Source organism: Pholcus phalangioides, unplaced genomic scaffold (genome assembly GCF_987345545.1).
Source record: "Pholcus phalangioides strain wild (caught in Gottingen) unplaced genomic scaffold, Ppha-v1.0 ptg000017l_1, whole genome shotgun sequence".
Classification (NCBI taxonomy): domain Eukaryota; kingdom Metazoa; phylum Arthropoda; class Arachnida; order Araneae; family Pholcidae; genus Pholcus; species Pholcus phalangioides.
The window spans coordinates 46290-65055 of record NW_028301610.1 but is presented as its reverse complement, the minus strand read 5'-3'; the positions used below and the strand labels follow the sequence as shown (position 1 = coordinate 65055).

The 18766-nt window shown below is 36.5% G+C and overlaps 1 protein-coding gene across 5 annotated transcripts in view; it reads left to right on the top strand.

Annotated features, from left to right (window-relative positions):
- Positions 1-2507: 2507 nt before the first annotated feature.
- Positions 2508-18766, top strand: part of LOC149072082 (uncharacterized) — a 29037-nt gene continuing 12778 nt past the window's right edge. For 2 of the 5 annotated variants that reach the window (XR_016194385.1, XR_016194383.1), the window contains exon 1: positions 17717-18050. Coding sequence is in view for 1 of the 5 variants with exons in the window: in XM_089246443.1 (XP_089102569.1) it covers positions 17597-17710 (114 nt within the window). In the remaining 4 variants the exon portion in view is untranslated. The other 3 variants (XR_016194382.1, XM_089246443.1, XR_016194384.1) reach the window with 3 other exon arrangements.

Below are 18766 nucleotides of genomic sequence, written 5' to 3'. Positions count from 1 at the left end.
AAATAGTCCCTCTTAAGTTTTGGAAAAGACAAGGTATTTCGTGTACGAAAGTAAGTATTCATTTTTACATTTTTTTGAAGATAAAGAAATTATTTTTTTAATTATTGGCCGAAAAGTGAAAAAAAAACGGAATGTACATGTCCCGTATTTGGAATTGCCCCATTGCATTAACATGGTGAGGAAGTGCTTTGCCCGCTTCGCTCCAAAAGGGTGATGCGGTCGCGTAGGACGACGGCTCGCACAGTCCTCGCTCCACTTATAGATCAGTAGCCTTGACCGACTTTAATCCGCCACTGCGTAAAACTAAAAATTAAGCGTAGACTTATTTCCCCAGATTGTTTGTATGATAAAAGCATTTCCCGTTACAGCCCATGGCATCGGAATTTTGAATGCTTTTATTTCAATATTTAAATTTAACCCTTTTATTTAACTTAATTGGCGACTTGTGTCGCCATCTACTGGGCAATGTTTGAACTGAAAAATCCACGTCCATTTTTCCAATTACTCTTGTCTTAATAATTTTTGCATTTCACAGCTTGATTGTTCAGATATGAATTATTTTTTGGTTTAACGTGGATGCTTATTTATATTGTGTATTTTTATTTGGATTCCATTCAGAAAAGAAACGTTGAATTTCAGGAGGTTCAAAACATGTCCCTTATGTGTTTGGTCCACCATCTAGTGTACATTACTCAAACTAAACTGTAAATTTTTATTTCTATAAAATTTATTAATTACAATAAGTAAATGAAGAAGCAAACATGAATGAATTTTTTTTTTTTTTAATCGACAATTTGATGTCTATCCATCCCGACTTATAAAAATAATGCCAATTTTTTTCCAGAAGAAATAAAGGTACTTACACGAAATAAGGTCCTATTAACTTTTGAAGGAGCAAAAAATATAAAATAGTGAGCTTCGTGTCAACCATTGTTTTGTAACTTAAAATTTTAAGCTATTTGCTGCAAATCGCGAAAAAACGGCAGCTACGTACATTCATGCGTAGTATTTATCTTTATTTTAGAGCATGTTTCAGCGAATATTTTGCCACTCAACATGAATTTTAATTCATGGAAAGAGGGGAAAAATGAGCATTTTTGAAAATTCTTTACACGTAGGGAATGCTTCCTAATTTTCAACTCGCTATAACCGAATATTTTTGTATATCTAAAATACAAACGCGTTTCGTATCCATACTTTTGAACCAGAAATAAAAGTGATTCTTCAATGTTTTTAATACAGGAAAAAAGTACAGAACATTGCTAAAGTGGATGCAAAATTACGTTACTTATTAAGACCATATTGAAATATCAACAGTGCCAGTGTATGATAAATCCGCATGTTATCTTTATTCAACCTTATTTTGCCTACAAAAGTAGTAAGTATAACATTTTTCTAGTCACGGATATTCATGCACTCATTACTCTGTTAAGGCAACAATCACGCATATTATGTGTGTGTTGTGAACTTTTCACACCTTCAGCAGCGCTGGGAGAGTGATAAGAAGTGGATGTTGAGACGAACTTTTGAAGTGCTTGTATGTGAGGTGACGGCCCATGGGCGGAGATACGGGGGGGGGCGTTGGGAAGGCATTGCCCCCCCCCCCCAGCGTCAAAGGTGGATTCAACTGATCTAATGTATATATTCATTATAATCATAACATAATTGACATCATCATCATCGTGCCCCCCCCCCCAGACTTCCAAGTCAATCTCCGCCTATGGTCAGAGCAGGGAAGAAATGAAAAGTATTTTTTCCCCCGTTTTTGTCTTTCTGCTCGTAAAACTGGGGCTCTCGCTGACGGCTCCTTTTTCTTTCTGACTCGGCAGTCTTGCTATTGATGTAAGTTGGACATCGTAATATGGAGAGAACGAGTTGCGAATGTGCGTTCCGGTTTCTCGCTTTCGTAGCCGTTTTTGGTGAACGAGAGGTTGAGAATCGGACTCTACGGCAGCCAGAAATTTCGTTCGGGAGGGGAAACCAAAGTGATATCCCGGTCATTTTCTCACATTTCGGGGAGGGACCAGATCCCCCAATTCCCCTCCCCCCCTGCTACGGCCTTGCTTTACGGTGCGTGTTTGTAAGGGGTCGTTCACTGTCCGATTGTGGTCTCTGCCTTGACAGTGGTGTCAGAAATCGATCACGGAATCGACGTTACCTGGTTGATTCTGCCATATCCCCTAGGGGAACAGAGCGGGGGCCATGGTTGGTCTGGAGGTTGATTCTGCCAGTAGTCATACGGCATGTACAAAGCGAAATCACGAATGGCTCATTAAATCGGTTATGGTTCCTTAGATCGTGCTACGTTACTTGGATAATTACCACGTTGCTGTGGTAATTCTAGAGCTAATACATGCAGCGGTGCTCTGATCCCGCGAGGATGACGAGCGTTATTTTATTAGACCAAGGCCAATCCGTACGGTGTTCGGTGACAAACCAAGGGGACGGTGGGATGGCCCTTAGGCATAAAGCCCTGTATAATTGAAGAAGAAGGAGGAGGTGGCGGTGACGAGTTCAGTCAAGTCATCACAAAGGATGAATGTTTATTCTTGAGCTTGAAACTAAATGATCGCGTTTGATAAGCTTTAAAAGGAGGAATATAATCGATTAGGTGTAACAGGAGAGTATGGTGTGGTAAGTTTTAAAAATTATTTTTTTTGAGGTTGAATTATATATAAAATAGGGGTTGATATAAGTGAGGAATTATTGCATTGAGTATTATTTGCTTGTCAGTTCAGATCATAGTCTCCCAAACTTTTTGTTCTATCGCCCCCTTCATCAGCAATTTGTTTCCTCTCATCGCCCCCCAACTCAAGTGAACCCATAGGATCTTATGTTAAGTCCGTAGCTTCTATCGCCCACCTGTACCATTCCATCGCCCACTTTGGGAAACACTGGTTTAGATCATGTGGTAAGATGGCGTATCCATTGTTAAAAGTATAAAAATAATTTGTGGGGAAAGGTAGGCAGGGGCATAGAAAATAAATTTATTAGAAAGAGTGAATTTTTTTCCAATGTTTTAAAATTTAGTTTGTGCAAATAGGACAATTTGCTGATTTTTGGTGAATTATTTAGTAATTGCCTCGTGTTTGTATTGTGTGAGAAAGAATCGCCATTATAATGACGTCATGTGGACGGACTTACTAGATTGAGTGAAGAGCATCGAGCTTGAATTGGACGTATGACGTCAGAGGTCTTCGCCGTGGCAGTGCTGAGAACGTTGCCTCCAACATCATTCGACTCGGTGAAAACACATAATGCGCAGTTTTCTTATGGCATAAAATAAATAAGGTGACCATACGTCCCTCATTTCCCGGGAAAGTCCCGTTTTTTTTTGTTTTTCTGGCTGTCCCGATTTTTTTGCTAGAATGTCCCGGTTTTCACGTATTTCTATAAGGAAGCCAACTTGACTTTCTTCAAAACAACGAACTTAGAAATTATGCTAGGATAATTATGATTACAAATAAGAATATTCCTGCCATACATTTGTTTTTATTTTAATTCACTGCAATGAAATAGTGCTTCATTGGGCATAAATAGGAGTTTAAAACAATAAATGAAAAAAATAATTTCAGCATCCCCCCCCCCCCCCATAATTTCAAAATTAATGAGAATTTCAGCATTAATGAAATATAATTCCAGAATTAATGAAAAGAATTCCAAAATTAATGAAAGATTCCGGATGGAAAGTCTCAGAATTCATGAAAAAATTTTCAGCATTAAGGAAAGAAATTATTCCAGTATTGATGAAATAAATAATATATTTTTTTAATCTTTTTTTTTCATCCATTTTTTCCATCCTTTTTTTTAATCTTTAAAATCCAATATTTAGAGATCAAACTGTACATTTCAATGGGGAAATTTGCCAAGTACTAACCCAGTCCCTTGCATTCAATGTCAATCAATTATATTACTGAAGCATCCAACTGCCCCCGCTGTCATTGGGGCAGTTGGATGCTTCAGTAATATAAACTTGATGGGGGTAAAGAGCATTAGATATAGTATATGCATTGGCATACGCAAAGGGGTTTTGGGGGTTCTAACCCCCCCCCCCCCACACACTTCCGCCAAGATTATAGTGTTATTTTGCAGGAAGAAACGTAACCCCCAGAAGCAAAAAAAAATCTGAACCCCCCTTCCCCCCCCCCTCGAGAAAATTCTGCATATGCCTATGAGTATATGACATATAGGTGAACACCAAGATTTATAAAATATATAAGGTTAGCAAGCGTGCTTCAGAATGATACTCGTTTTGATGTTACCCGGTTCATCACATGACCCACTCTAACGGGAGCATAATGTAAAGTGGTCTAGGGCAGTGGTTCTTAACCTTATTTTGCCCATGGCCCCCTTTCAACATTTTTTCATTGCTGTGGCCCCCCTTGTGACAATAATTCACCCCCCCCCCCGCTGTTAGAAAATAGTTGGTCAAATATTGTGCATGTAAACATATATATTTGAATTTATTTTTATTTTTTTGAATCTACTAAAATAATGGTATAAAAGTATATAATAATGGTATGTAATAAAAAGTACAGTAAACGTGATGCAATACAGGGGAGGGAAGTTAAACAAGTTAATCAAACACCACAGGCTCTGTCACCGAAGTGATTTTTGCATAGTTTCCCGAAGGACGTGGTTGTGTCGGGAAAAATTCCAGTCGGTGACAAGGCCAAACGAAACCCCCCCCCCCCGCTCATCAGTCAAACACTCCCTCAGCGTGACACGAGATAGAAAATATAGCTAAACAGTGCGGCACAATGCTTGGTGTCCACGAGAACAGCTGCACGAAATATTCATAGAGAGTATCTTGAGCGGAGAATATGATGCAAAAAAATATATAATCTATATACATATGTGCGGTATTAAAAATATATATTAGTGAGTTATATTCTTGAAATTATTTTTTTCAAGAATTACCCAATTATTCTTTTATTGATCGTGAAATAATTTCTATCAGAAATTACGAAATTATTTCTCTCATTGATTTACAAGTAATTTTTCTTTACAAATTCTGAAATTATTTGTTTCATCAATTCTGAAATCATTTGTTCATCAATTCTAAAATTATTTCTTTCATTTATTTTAAAATTATTTCCATAATCGATTCCGAAATAATTTCTTTCATTAATTCTAGAATTAATTGTTAAATGACCGGTGGGCCATAACAAAAAGCTCCGAGAGACGAATGTGTACCGCGAGTCATGCGTTGAAAACCCCTGTAGTAGAGATTCGTCATTAATGTCACAGTTAATTATACTGAAATGCGTTGTCATATCTCTAAAAACTATTATATCTCTAGGACCAAACGTAGGTCCCGAGGGGAAGGATCGCCTCGCCTGCCCAATTGCTGAATAATATGAGAATTATTGTTCTGTCCTGTATTTTATGCAGGGCCGGACTTGGGCAAGTGCAAAGGGTGCGTCCGCACCGGGCCGCTAAATTTTTGGGGCTCCAAAAGGGAATAAAAATGTTTTGATTACATTTTTGACTTCAACTTCTTAACAAACCAATAGCTTAAAATTCAGTCCAAGATAAAGAATTTGAAGCCTGAGTAGATAATCGGTTTTCTATCCCTGAGAGCCCAAAACCTTCAAGTACCTGGGGGAGCACTCGCAATTTTTTCACTGGGAAGCGCACACTTTCGTCCATATTTATTGTCAAATGGTATCTTTTTTATGACCACGAAGTAGTTTTACAGTCGTTTTCGGACACCAGTGTGAACCTGGCGGGCCAGAGTCACCCATGGACATGGAAAACCCCTGTTCGGAGGGACCGCAATTTTTTTTTTTCACCGGGCCTCAAAATACTTAAGCCCGTCCCTGATTTTGCGGGACAGTCTAACAAACCTACATAATAAATCTCCTCTGACACAACTCCCTGGATTCCCACGATGTATAAACAAATATGCACGGTGTCACTTGCGATCATAGGGACTTCGGGGCATTTGTGCAAAAGGTATCTCCCATCTAGTTGCCCTTTTATCTCTTTTCCTTCCCGTCCTTTTCTTCTTTTCCATAACTAACAAAGGGACTGTATCCACACGATATTGTTCAACTGAAATCTTTCATGCGTGTTGTCAGGAGCAATTAACAGTAGCTTCTAAAATACTTATTCTTGATTTGGTTGAAACAATAATTTATTGTTTAATAAAAATACCAAAACAAAATTAACAATGTATTTATAAATTATTAATTATAATAATTAATATTATGTATTATAAATTAAAATCAAACACAGTTGAAGAAAAAAAAATTAACTTCCTAAAATTACCTGAAGAGCTACAAAATTTCTGAACGAGAGTGATTTTTTAAGAAGTTTAGATTGATGTGTGCAGTATACTTGAAGCTCCTTCTGGGCAAAAACTAAGATGCGTGATGAGCAAAGAAAAAAAACGCTTCAAGAAGGTAAAGTTTATTCACTCTTCATCTGTGAAAAAATCAGAGTTGAACGACAAAACTTTTTTCTGGGTGTTTTTTGGTCACGATTTTTGCAAAACTGGCCACTATGTGACGCGCAACTTCAATTACAGTATTTGGCATTTTCACTTCGACTTGAACTCTAAATGTTTGAAATCTATGTAAATTATTTCTATGTATAAAATACGCGTAATTTTTGCGGAATTTTCTACCTCAAAAGCCATAAACTTTAAATTGACAGATACGAAGAGATACATTGAGCCAGCTATAGAAATTTTAATGCATAGCTAACACTTAGGTCAGAATTCATTGCATTTTCTGAGAAATCAGCAGACACAGTGAGTCTCAAACAAATGGATTTGAATTAGGTATTTAAAATGTGGCCATATTCCCTTTAGGATTTTTTTTTGTTCTAATGTCCACAACATTATTCCTGCAGAGTAGTGCATTGAAATTATTTGGGATGATACAAGGCTGTTAATAGGAAACAGTATCAGTAATAGGTCAGTATCAAACAGCATATGTACAATATCGGTTCTTTCGTTTAGAAAACCATTAAAGAGCTGCTGGTGTTAATCTTAGAGGAGGTCTCAATACATTGTATCAGCATTATAGAAACCAATCAGCAAAACAAACGAAAATAAGACCGAACGATGACCAAAATAGACGAAAATAAGATATTTTTAAATATTAAATGTGCTTGAAATTATGTTTTCTCTTTTTCCTTTTAAATCCTGAAAGGAATAGCATAAGAATTCGTGGGATTGAAGCAACAGTAATATTATGCCAATTAAAAGTTTCTTAGGTCAGTTATGCAGTAATATAATTTAAAAAAATTGAATTTCGTGGGTACTTTTTCCCGTTTATGGGTTTTTATATTATAAAATTTCACACCTAATCAAAGAAATTATTTTCTTTTTTTATATTTTCATTGAGATATATCATATGAGGGGAGGGTAACTTTCAGAGAAGTTTGAGGTGTGTGATTTTCGCATTTTTGTGCAGCCAACTGTTTTATGGCCGTATAAACGAGGTTCCACTGTATTGAGTAATAGTTTACTAAAAGCAAACACAGAGTGTGTTTAAATGTTCAATGGTACATATATAATGCAATGAATATTACTGCGACTAAGGCCATCCTGTTTTAGGGCTTCAAAAATGTTTTGGATTTTGACATGCCCAAATGTGTAATGATATACATATTTCACGTAGATGAGTATTTCACATATAAGTGTGGAAGTGAATAGTCCCCGAACTATATTGTCAAGCTCTACAAACTACACGAACTTGATAAGGCTCTGAACAAACACACATTAAATTGTGTATTGTTATTGTATATTAAATCAAGTACTAAATCCAAAAAAAAGTCATGAAATCAGAAAAAAAATTGTGTCATTCATAACTCAAATTTATCAATCACATACAGAAAATTTTACGCGCCAATACCGATTTTCTAGTCACCGTGGCGACATAGCACCAGGGATTTATCTATCAAGTTGAAAATTTGTTAAGGGCTTATTTTCGTTAAAGTCCTTACTTCGCATTTTAAATTAAAATTGAGAAAAAAAGCAATGCAAACAAGTCTTACCTTCTTTTAGATTGCAGAAGATATCAGATTCAATAGAATTACACCGTATATATACATAAACATTTGTCTCGAAATCTTATAATGATGTTGCACAATCTCTTATGAGTTTATGACAAATTACATAAACACACACACACACACAAATCACTATATTCACTTGTGTTTTCGTTAAACTAATAAGATTATCTGAGACTTGCTCAAGTACTAAATTTGATCTTTAACTACTCAAATTCTTACAGTAGGCGTTGAACTATCCTGCCATCCAATCACGGGTCCAAATTATTATTTTTATTTGTTTGAATTGTATTTATGACTCTGCCTTAAGGACCATATTGGCTAGCCTAGGTACGTGGGTGGGTATGGGGGGGGGAGGAGGGTTAACAAATATCCCTTTAAGACAGGCGACACCATTCCTCCTTCTTTTATTTTTATTATTACGGTAACAGGAATTCGATTTCCCTGGCTTTCATAGTATACTGCTATTTCTTTTTGGCAGTGGCAATGCATTGCACCCCCACTCAAAAGTCATAAAAAAAACCACGCATATAGCAATCATTCTTTATTCGATTTTCTGACTCCAACAGACCACCCAGTGTCCAGCTGGGGAGAGTTTGTTCTATGCTAGATGGCTATCTGTCTGTATTTGTTTGGAAAGGATGTTCCATATCCCCCCACATTGACGAACTAATATTTTTTTAACCCCTCTTCTTCCAGGATTACATTTATTACACAATCACCATAGCCAGCACCCAAAAGAATATCAATGAATGGTAAAAAAATCTTTGTTTGCATTTTAAATGGCAGCTTCTTTGTATGAAAAGTCTCCGGACAATTTCCTGTCTTTACAATTATTCCGGGGGTTCTGTAATTCCATTTTATCAAATTATCTCATGAGCAAAGGCCTCTGAAGGAAAGCCTCCTAAAAAGAAAGACTAAACTTTTGACCCGAAGCTATTTCTATGGATGTTGTGTCTTGGTGCATTGTCAGCCCCCACAACGTATGTGGTAAAACCACCCAGATACACGCAAAACTTTTTCTTCCCCCCCCCCCTTCACCTCATGTTAATGTTACTTTAACAAGGAAAGTAATGGGGAAAATATTCTACATATTTTTTTGTTGGAAATGAAATGTTTTTAGACACGCATTTTCCACATTTCTTCATGGCCCCCCTATAAGCAGCCGTGGCTCCCCTTTTGCGAGATTTTCATCCGTGGCCCCGGGTTGAGAACCACTGGTCTAGGGCATTCACCCAGAAAATGAAAGGACATGGGTTCGATTCCTACGCAACAGCCAGTTGTTAAAACCTTCGTATGGTAGCGAAGAGTGACGTCATCCTTGTATAAGTCGCTATCTGGTGGCAGCGTCAGCAGTTAGAGCTTGGCCTGAGTCTGGTCCGGCCGCCTATGTACGGTCTCTTTCAGTGTACACGAGCTCCAGGGAAAGATTGAGAGATCGGTGCCTCTGTGGTCTAGGGCGTTTACCCTTAAAGTGAAAGGATGTGGGTTCAATTCCCCGCGCTGGTTTTTTAATGAATTTTTTTTTGCATAGTGTTCATGCTCAAAACCTCATGATTTTTTTTGAGTGGATGAAACAAAAACTGCTTATTGGCAAGATTTTTTTTTTTTTAATTTTTAAAAAATTTATTTGATTTTTAATGAATTTTTTCCCCAACTCATGTATGCAATGTTAAGTTAATGGAAGCAGCTTCTCTCTTCCATAAGAAGGAACTTTTAGAAACCTTGAGGGGAACGCATCTTTGTAAGAAAAAACATACAGGGAAAGAAAAACATTAGATACAACATTTAAAAGTGTTTAATTGATTGAATTGAAAAAAAAAAATTCTTGGTCTCATACAAGTATTTGTTTATTATTGTTTCGAACTCGACCGCACCTAAATTAGAGCAATGTACGCTCGCAGATTTCTTGCACAATGCAAACATGCATGAACTTATTTAAACAGTTATAATGTGGTGAAAAATTGATTCCCAAACAGGGATGCCATGGCGCCCGTGGATAAGAAGCAGTAACAAGCAGTGCTGTCTTAATGTATGGGCCTGCTCTTCCCTCCAAGTACGGCAGTGCCACAGGATAGCCTATGTTAGGAATTACATTGAAAACAGTGACTGGGCTTTAATTCCCGAATGGTTAGCTACAGCATCTTGGGTTGCCGTTGCTATTTGTGCTGCAAATATTACGATATTCTGCTGATAATTTTATTGAACCATGCAATATGATTTAATACCCAGAATATCACGGTACCTCAGTGAACTGCGGCACACAGTTTGGTTCCAGACTAGTGACTGGACTGCCATTATGAAATGGTGTGTCGCGGTACACAAATGCAGCAATTCTCAACATCGGGTCATATGACCCCTTGCTATCCTAGGATATTTTAACAGGACTCGTGGGTGAAAATCAGATGAAAGGGAAGTTGCAACAAGTGATGAAGAGGACCACAGAGTATAACCTGCACACAGTGCAACGTACCTTTTTGTATTTCCCGGTTCAATTATTACTTATTTGATCCAGTATTAATTCATTGATCAGATGACAACAATGAAACAAATCAATCAGCTTTTATTAAAATAAATAAAAATTTATTCAGTTAAATATTAAAATTTGTAGTTTAGTATAACATATTTGCACACTTGGTTATCACAGTAAGTTAATTTTTCCTTTCTCTCAGCATATTTATTTTACTGAAACAATAATTAGAACGCTCTCACCACTTGTTGAGATGACTGGACCCTTTCGGTCATATCGTCCATATCACTAGATCTGTATTGGTGGGGCCACAGTCAGTTTCAAGACAGTCCAAGATCTCTGTTTCAGTCAGTTGATTAGTCTTTTATGTGCCGAATGGTCAGAGATGCCCGAACCAGGATAGCGTTGATTCGCACCATGATGTATCCTGTCAAGCTACCAGTCAACCACAGCTTTGAGGGCGAGATCAGGCTGATACCAAGGCAGGTCAGGAGGTAGCCAGACAGGCTACCAGTCAATCTGTGGAGGATATGACTGAACCAATACTATGTGAACATACACTGGGTAACACATGAAGTGTTTGTTACCCAGGCAGGCCACTGATCAAACCATACAGCGGCTAAGGCCCCTTTCACACGAGCACTAAGGATGCAGGCGTTTCGCCTGCATCTTTAGTTTGAAATTCATGAATTTCTTTTGTCTATTTTTTTGGAGTTTTTGTAATTATTTTTCTCCTTCATTCCTAATCCAGTGCCCATAGGCATAGGGGGGGGGCTAAGCGGGCTATAGCCCAGGGCGGTAAATTCTTAGGGGCAGTGAATTTTGGAGTATAAAAAATTGGCTGGGGAGAAAAAAAAACTTTTTTAATTCACTTTTCGTAAACGTGTGAAAGTGCCATATGCGCCATTTCTATCGTAAATAATATATAATTATTAAACCATATTGTTGGTTTTTTTTTTTTGTTTTTTCCACACAGACTGCCGTCGAAGTAAAAAAATGTATAATTGTCTAACCTTTTTCCCCTATTTACTGTGTGCGGCCTTCCCAAATAATATTGTTACAAGTAGAGGTGGGAGGGTAAGTAGGCGCCCAGCGAAGTAAAGCAGCATGCATTGAAATATAGAAACAAAAGACCACAATAAAATATATTTATTGCTCATTTCATTTTTAATTCTAATAAAAAAATTATTTGCCACTCAGTAAATTCCACATTAATTCGTATTTAGAATCAATTTAATATAATAAATTTGATTATTCATAGAATTGAAATTTTGGAAAATTGTCTGGAAACTGATGAACATGCCAAGTTTTGGAAACCATGAAGTTTCGTGGCACATTTTTGGTCACCAGATTTTTTAATGTGGCTCATTTTTGAATATCACTTAAAATTTTCACAAAAATTGATTTTGGTATCAGAAGAAAATCTATAAAATCTATTATTAATCTATTATTCTAACCTTTTAAGTACTAAATCAACTTTTCAAAGAATTTTTTATACATGTAATCTATACTACTATTATATTTTTTTTATTATGTAGCTTCCAACATAAACGTAGCATAGGGAAAAGAACAAAAATGGAAGGAAGAAAGCAGTTTAATTAATAAGAATTTCCTTGTTTCTCAGTATTTACTGAGATATTTTAATTCGAAAATCTAACGGACATCGCTACTTTCCCACCTTTTCTCTGATTTTTGAATCAAGATATACATGCGAATATTGCACTTAGAAATGTAGAAATTTCTTCGTTGGCGTCAGAAGAAACAGGGCAACAACTTTTTAATTCGGTTTTTGGGCACAGGTTGTCTGTATAAAAGGTTAATTTTTTTATTTTAATATCTATACAATCCCTTGAAACATGAATGACATTGCTGAAATTTCTGACTTCGCACATTTACATTCCGCAAGAATGACTTTAATATCTGTCACCGTTTTCTTGTTATTCCCATTTTCAAACCGTCAGGCGATTATGGGACACACTGTACATTCAAGTAATGCAAGCATTTAAATCACACGAGTGCACAAACCACTACTACTACTAAACCAGACATGCACCTCGTCCATATTCCTCTGCGGAACCTCTAATAAATTGGTACATGTTGGAATGTGCGTGTACGTGTTGTGAACCCAACATGAAATCTGTTACTGTGTTATGCTTGTTATGTGTGGTGCCAGTTTGCCATCATGCATCTGCCACCAGTTTTTCTAATGCACAAACCACTGGCAGGCCCGTGTAAAATTTTAGTCTGTCCACGGAACAATTTTGAAAAGATACTTCACTATTTCAAAATACACTTTAGGACGTGCTGTTAAACATAATATGTATAGATATTATGTAATGCATTTATTGATTTTGTTGCTAGACCACAAGTACCCAGAAAGTATCTCGTCACCATTGATTGGTGCTGAGATACTTCCATATTCGAATGTATGCACCATACATTCGAATTAAATTTATCAGTGTTTTTCATCGATGTTGTTGACGCCTGCGGGACTGGAGATTGAACACCCCCACTTGAGGAACGAATTTTTCTACAAAAAAACTCGGCTTATACACGAGTATATACGGTATGTTATTTGTAAAAAGAGAGGGGAAAAATTTAAGAGCCCGCCAATATTTAGGATGGGCAATATAGAGATTAAAATAATAGCAATAAAGGAGATATTAAATACTTAGGTGATTCATAGATTCAGTTTTCAACAACATTTTGAACTGAGGGAAAACGTGTTTGATTTTTCTCATAAATTAAGACGTATTATGAAAGCAACTTGGGGAATATTAGACCAGAAGGTGTTAAGGAAATATATATTAAGACAATAGAAACATCGATATTACATGCTTGCGAAGCATGGTTTAGGGTTTAGGAACCTGCTTTACGTGCGAACAAAACTATTATACAAATACAACTTATACTGTTATTGATGATTACAAGATGTTATGATTCAGTTTCAACAGAAGCATTACAGGTATTATATCCGGATGTCTTCCGTTGGATCTTAGAGCTGAACAAAGATATTTGACATATCAAGCATATATTGAACATGAAACTATTGTTTTGGGTTATAATGAGATTATATCAGACAAAATTGAGGAATTTCGTAGACCATTGATTGAACCCTGGTTAACCGGCATGATTTTTTATTAACCAAGGAGGTTACCATGGTCCTCCCTCACTTTATCCTTTTTTTTATCCTTTTTTTTATCCTTTTTTTTATCCTTTTTTTTATCCTTTTTTTTATCCTTTTTTTTATCCTTTTTTTTATCCTTTTTTTTATCCTTTTTTTTATCCTTTTTTTTATCCTTTTTTTTATCCTTTTTTTTATCCTTTTTTTTATCCTTTTTTTTATCCTTTTTTTTTATCCTTTTTTTTATCCTTTTTTTTATCCTTGCGACAAGGATTTCGATGCGATTTTCGCGTTATTTCGGCTGTTCGTTTAACAAATTCTTTCAATCGATATAAATTCATGAATAATCGATGCCTTGTCTAGACATAATCGATGACGCGGAATTCATGACGATTCGCCCACTTCCCTCGCCTGCGCGCCGCTGATGAATATCGATTAATTATAATATAATAATCTTGCTCCGTATAAGATCATCGATAACTAATAAATATCGATGATCTGATGCATTTCCCTTTATCGATTTTGAATTTTATTAAATTATTTATTGAAAAAGAATTCAATTTTTTAAAAGAAGTCGCGTTAAACTAAAAATAACACTGGAGTTTCCGACAAATTGCAGGTCATATGTAGGATTACCATATTCGAAAACAGAAAGGAGGACACCTGCGTGCTCACCCTTGATGACGTCATTTACCCAACAGATGGCGCCACTTTCTGTAAAAAACCACCACTACAATAATTTCCAACTAAAACAGAACCCGTATAGGTTCCGGGAATTTAATAAATCCGATTTTTATGCATAATCACACCGTCTATTATATACATAATTACCAACCAAGTTTAGTAAATTTTATTTTTCACATTTATCGATGATTATGTGTAATCCCAACTCGTATTGGTAAATATGATAAATCAATAAATTATTTAAATTTGCTGGAGATTTTGCTCAAATTTCAGTTTAGGATGATGGATTCGATCAGTGATGTTACTTAGTTTAAAAATGTTGACAAATGTGAAGAAAGCTAACATTACAATTAACAACCTTATCGAAACATGTTACTGGGCAACAAGTCGTGTGTGCACTCTGCCCGGCCGAAGGGCCGGAAATCTTTCACGGAATTTATCTGTTATACATTTCATTTTCGGCATGATAGGAATTCATCTTAAATGAAAAAGATAAATATAAAAACAAGATAAAATGTTTTTAACCTTATTACAATTTCATCGGTAAAATATTTTATTTCTGTTTGCTCGTTTTAATAGTTATGAATAGAGCCCAGATTACATGCGCTAAAAATCACAAAATATGCACCAAAAAAAACATTCCCAAAAAAGTGGTTAAAAATTCCAAAATATGTAGTGAAACTGAGAAAATATGCATTTGAAAACTAAAGCAAACGTGTTTTTAAAATGTATATTTTAAATTTCTCAGTGCATATTAATTAGAAAAAAAAAATCCTCGTACAAATTATTTCTACACGTCTTTTATTTGGAAATTTCTAGTAATGGGTGAGTTGGTTACCCTAGCAATGATGCCAGGGCCGCAACTAGATACTTTTTCATCCGGGGCAAGAACGCATTTTGGCGCCCACTTGTAATGTAAAAGCAGCAGTTAAATGGTACATTCCGTACCCCCTTTCATCCAGTGCCCAGGCCACAAGACCCACCTGCTCCTCCCTAGTTGCGGTCCTGAGTGATGCTCACTATAATTTATTATTTCTTTATAGAGCAATTGGTTCATCTTGCATTTTTTGCAAAAAAAATCTGCAAAATTTTAATACTCGCTCTATCTTAGCCAGGATGAAATAAGTAATTTTATTTTTTAAATCTGGTTTTTTTTTTTTGAGCAACGGATACCATCAAAGGTAACAAACACATCTTTCGTAATTCACTAAAAAATCCTTTCTCTAAATGCTGTTTATCTTTCAAGTAAGATACGAACACTTGCCAATTGCTTATTGGCAACTGTTCGTATCTTACGTGATGCATTATTCATGTGAATTTTTAAAAACAATACTCATTCGAAAAATTATAAAAATGTGATTGAACACACTTTCGTTAAGCTTCAAAAATATGCACTTATTCTGGAATTCTTCAATTTTAAACATTTATGTGCATTAACACAAAAAGGTCAAAATTTGCAAATACATGTGCACATATGCATTTTCATATAATCCGGGCTCTAGTTATGGAAAAGTTATACGAACTCGCCCGATAAGTTGTCAACAAAGAGAGGAACAAATAGTAGTGGTATAGCAGCTGTTTTGAAGTAGAACCGTCATTATATCTGCAAAAAGTAATACGTAGCTCCTACAGTTGTCAAGCTTTTTTTAATGATGCCGTCCATTGGTTAATTTTTTTTCCCTTCAGAATTTCCGACCAGACGGAGAAGGGAGTATTATGATGACCACCAAAAAGATATATACAATAGTTTTCTACTTGAAACGTCTGGACATTTTGGCATATGTCTAGCAAAGATATGAGTTGGAGGAGAAAAAAAATAGCGATCTCTCCCCCTCTCAATAAATTGTGCCCACAGTCTGGTCAGTTTTATTATTTTGCGCCTGGAGCACAAAAAGCGGGTTTCTTTCTACCCAAAAAGCGTAAAAATGTTTATCTTTTGGGAGAGTTTGGTTTTTTTCGCCAGAGGAATCAGCATTGTATAGAGACGGACTCACGATGCGAGGATCCGGGTTTGAACCCCACAGTGGTGGTCGGCTGAAGTTGGTTTTCTGTGGTTCCCAACTTCAAGGCGCAAAAGGCAGCGGAACGAGAGTCTTCCTTTGTGAATGACCGAACAAGTACGGATTACTTCACGCCGGCTGTGGTTTTTGCGGTTTATGTCCAACAAAGACTTTTATTAACTTTAATTATCTTACCCAGCGTCCCCTAGCAAACTCTCGTGGGATCCCTGCTGTACGCGAGATAATTAAAGTAAAAGATCTTTGTTGGACATAAACCGCAAAAACCACAGCCTCCCGTACTTGTTCGGAACAAACACGCCGGCTGTGGTTTTTGCGGTTTTATGTCCAACAAAGACTTTTTATTATCTTTTACTTTAATTACCTTACCCTGCGTCGCGTACCAAGACTCGTGGGACAGGCCTTTGGGTTAACCCCCCTTTAGTACACGGCATCTGCTATTGGTGAGCAAACAATGGTATTAAAATGAATATTGCGGTTTTCTTTCGGAGAGCTGTTTTTCCGACTCTTTTTCATATTATCTTCTATGGTAAGAATAGCATCTGCCCTGCTTGGAGGCAACTTGGATTCGTCTGGGAATTTCGAGGATGTTGGTCAAAGCGTGTAAAACTGTGGGGGAAAAAGACTCTTACCAATGAAGAGATATATATTTCAGATTGAAAAAAAAAAATTTCCTGATTCTGGAACCCCCCCCCCCCCTCTAAAAAGGATACAAATGGACGAATTTTCCTAAACGTAGGAGGACGGTTGGTAACCCTAGTCATATGTAGCTTCATTTCCCGCCATTGGCGACTTTCCTGACCTTTCACATCTTTTGGCGAAAATTAGCAATACCCCGTATTTTCTTCAAGGGAATATGGTCAGCATGTGAAGACGTTCTTTTCGAAAAGTTCATTTATATCAAGTAGCAGTGGTGCTTCATTTCCCATAATAGAGGATTTTTCTATGATTTCAGCGAAAGGTTGGCAATTTTGCTCACTTTTAGTATTATTTTTGGCGACAACTAGCGATTTCAGTACAAACGTTTTTGTACTTTTTTTCCCCCTTCGAAGAGAAAAATGTGTTTTTTATGGCATTTAATTTTTTCCCTTTATGAAAGGAATAAGAAAACCAAGCAAACCAAAGAAAACCATTTTCACCCCCCTTTCCATCTCCTATTTAGCCCATAATATGACGACTATTGAAATGTCTTTTCGACTTTCACAATTTGTCCAATCAAAGACCTTGTGTTTGAAGAATAGTCTTAACGTTTGAATAACATGCTCTCCGATTGATGAAATGTGCTTACTGCTGGTCGCGAGAACGCACGCGATTCCGATTTTTTTTTTTGTGGATGGCAACGTGTTGAATGTGGTCGTTGTGGCCCATTCGTCAATCTTCAGGAACAAAGAAGTTGGTTATATTTTTGAAAGATGTTATATTTTCTGCTCTCCTTTGTTGTTGCTCCTGTTATTTTTTTCCAATCCTCCGAAGGAGTTGCTTTTAGTGTGTGTGCGCGCGTAAAAAGCTTGAGAATACCATCTGGTGTCTGTTCGATTTGTCTATGATGATTTTAACCTCGATTTAATTTTAAATTACCGCCTGCCAGAGAAGTACATTTTGGGAATGTTAATTTATTTTCTCTCATTCCACATTTGGGCTTTTTCTTCCGCTTATTTCCACATTTCCTGTGGCAGGTATTTTTCATTTTCTTATGTTGGACATCGAGCGGATCGCATAGAATATTGAACTGGTAAATTTTCTGAATTTTCATGTATCTCGGTGTATTTGAAATAAGGCCTTTGTTATTATTTTAATTGGCTATTATTCCATAAGGGATGGACATTGATGACGCTCGATCATGCCATTAAAAAAAAAAAAGTTGTGGAAATACATATTTTTCACTGAAAACCCCAACACAACTGACTGGTTTTCGATCTGATTCGAAGCGAAACGCACGCTCAGTAGAAATACAAAAATTCAAAAGGAATATGTTAGCAAACTAAAAATACAAAAACAATGAAATCTCCAATCAGAAAACTTAACGTGTTGGAAATTAAGGAACCACAAACTTAACGTTGGAAAAATAAGTTCAAAGGTGGTGATACTTGAAAATACATGGGCGCAGGGTTTGACAAATCTGAAAAAAATTTTAGGGTCTAATGTGCCATGGGTTATCTTAATCTCCAGAGAAACAGTCCTAAATGTTTTTTTCCGGACTTTGTATCATTTTCCTATGTTAAAAGACATACTTTCATGAAATCAGCAAATAGACTCCAATTTAGCAATTACAAAGAAAATTTTAGGCGCCAATCATGACCCCCCCCCCCCACAAGGGAAGGGTGGGCAAGGCTCCAGTCCTAAGGCCTGGGATGATTTTCATTATTTTTTCACGCTATATAAATCCATCATAAAGGGGCCCGTGAAAGATTCCAGCCTAGGGGCCTTACTGCAGGATGTGGGGGCGAT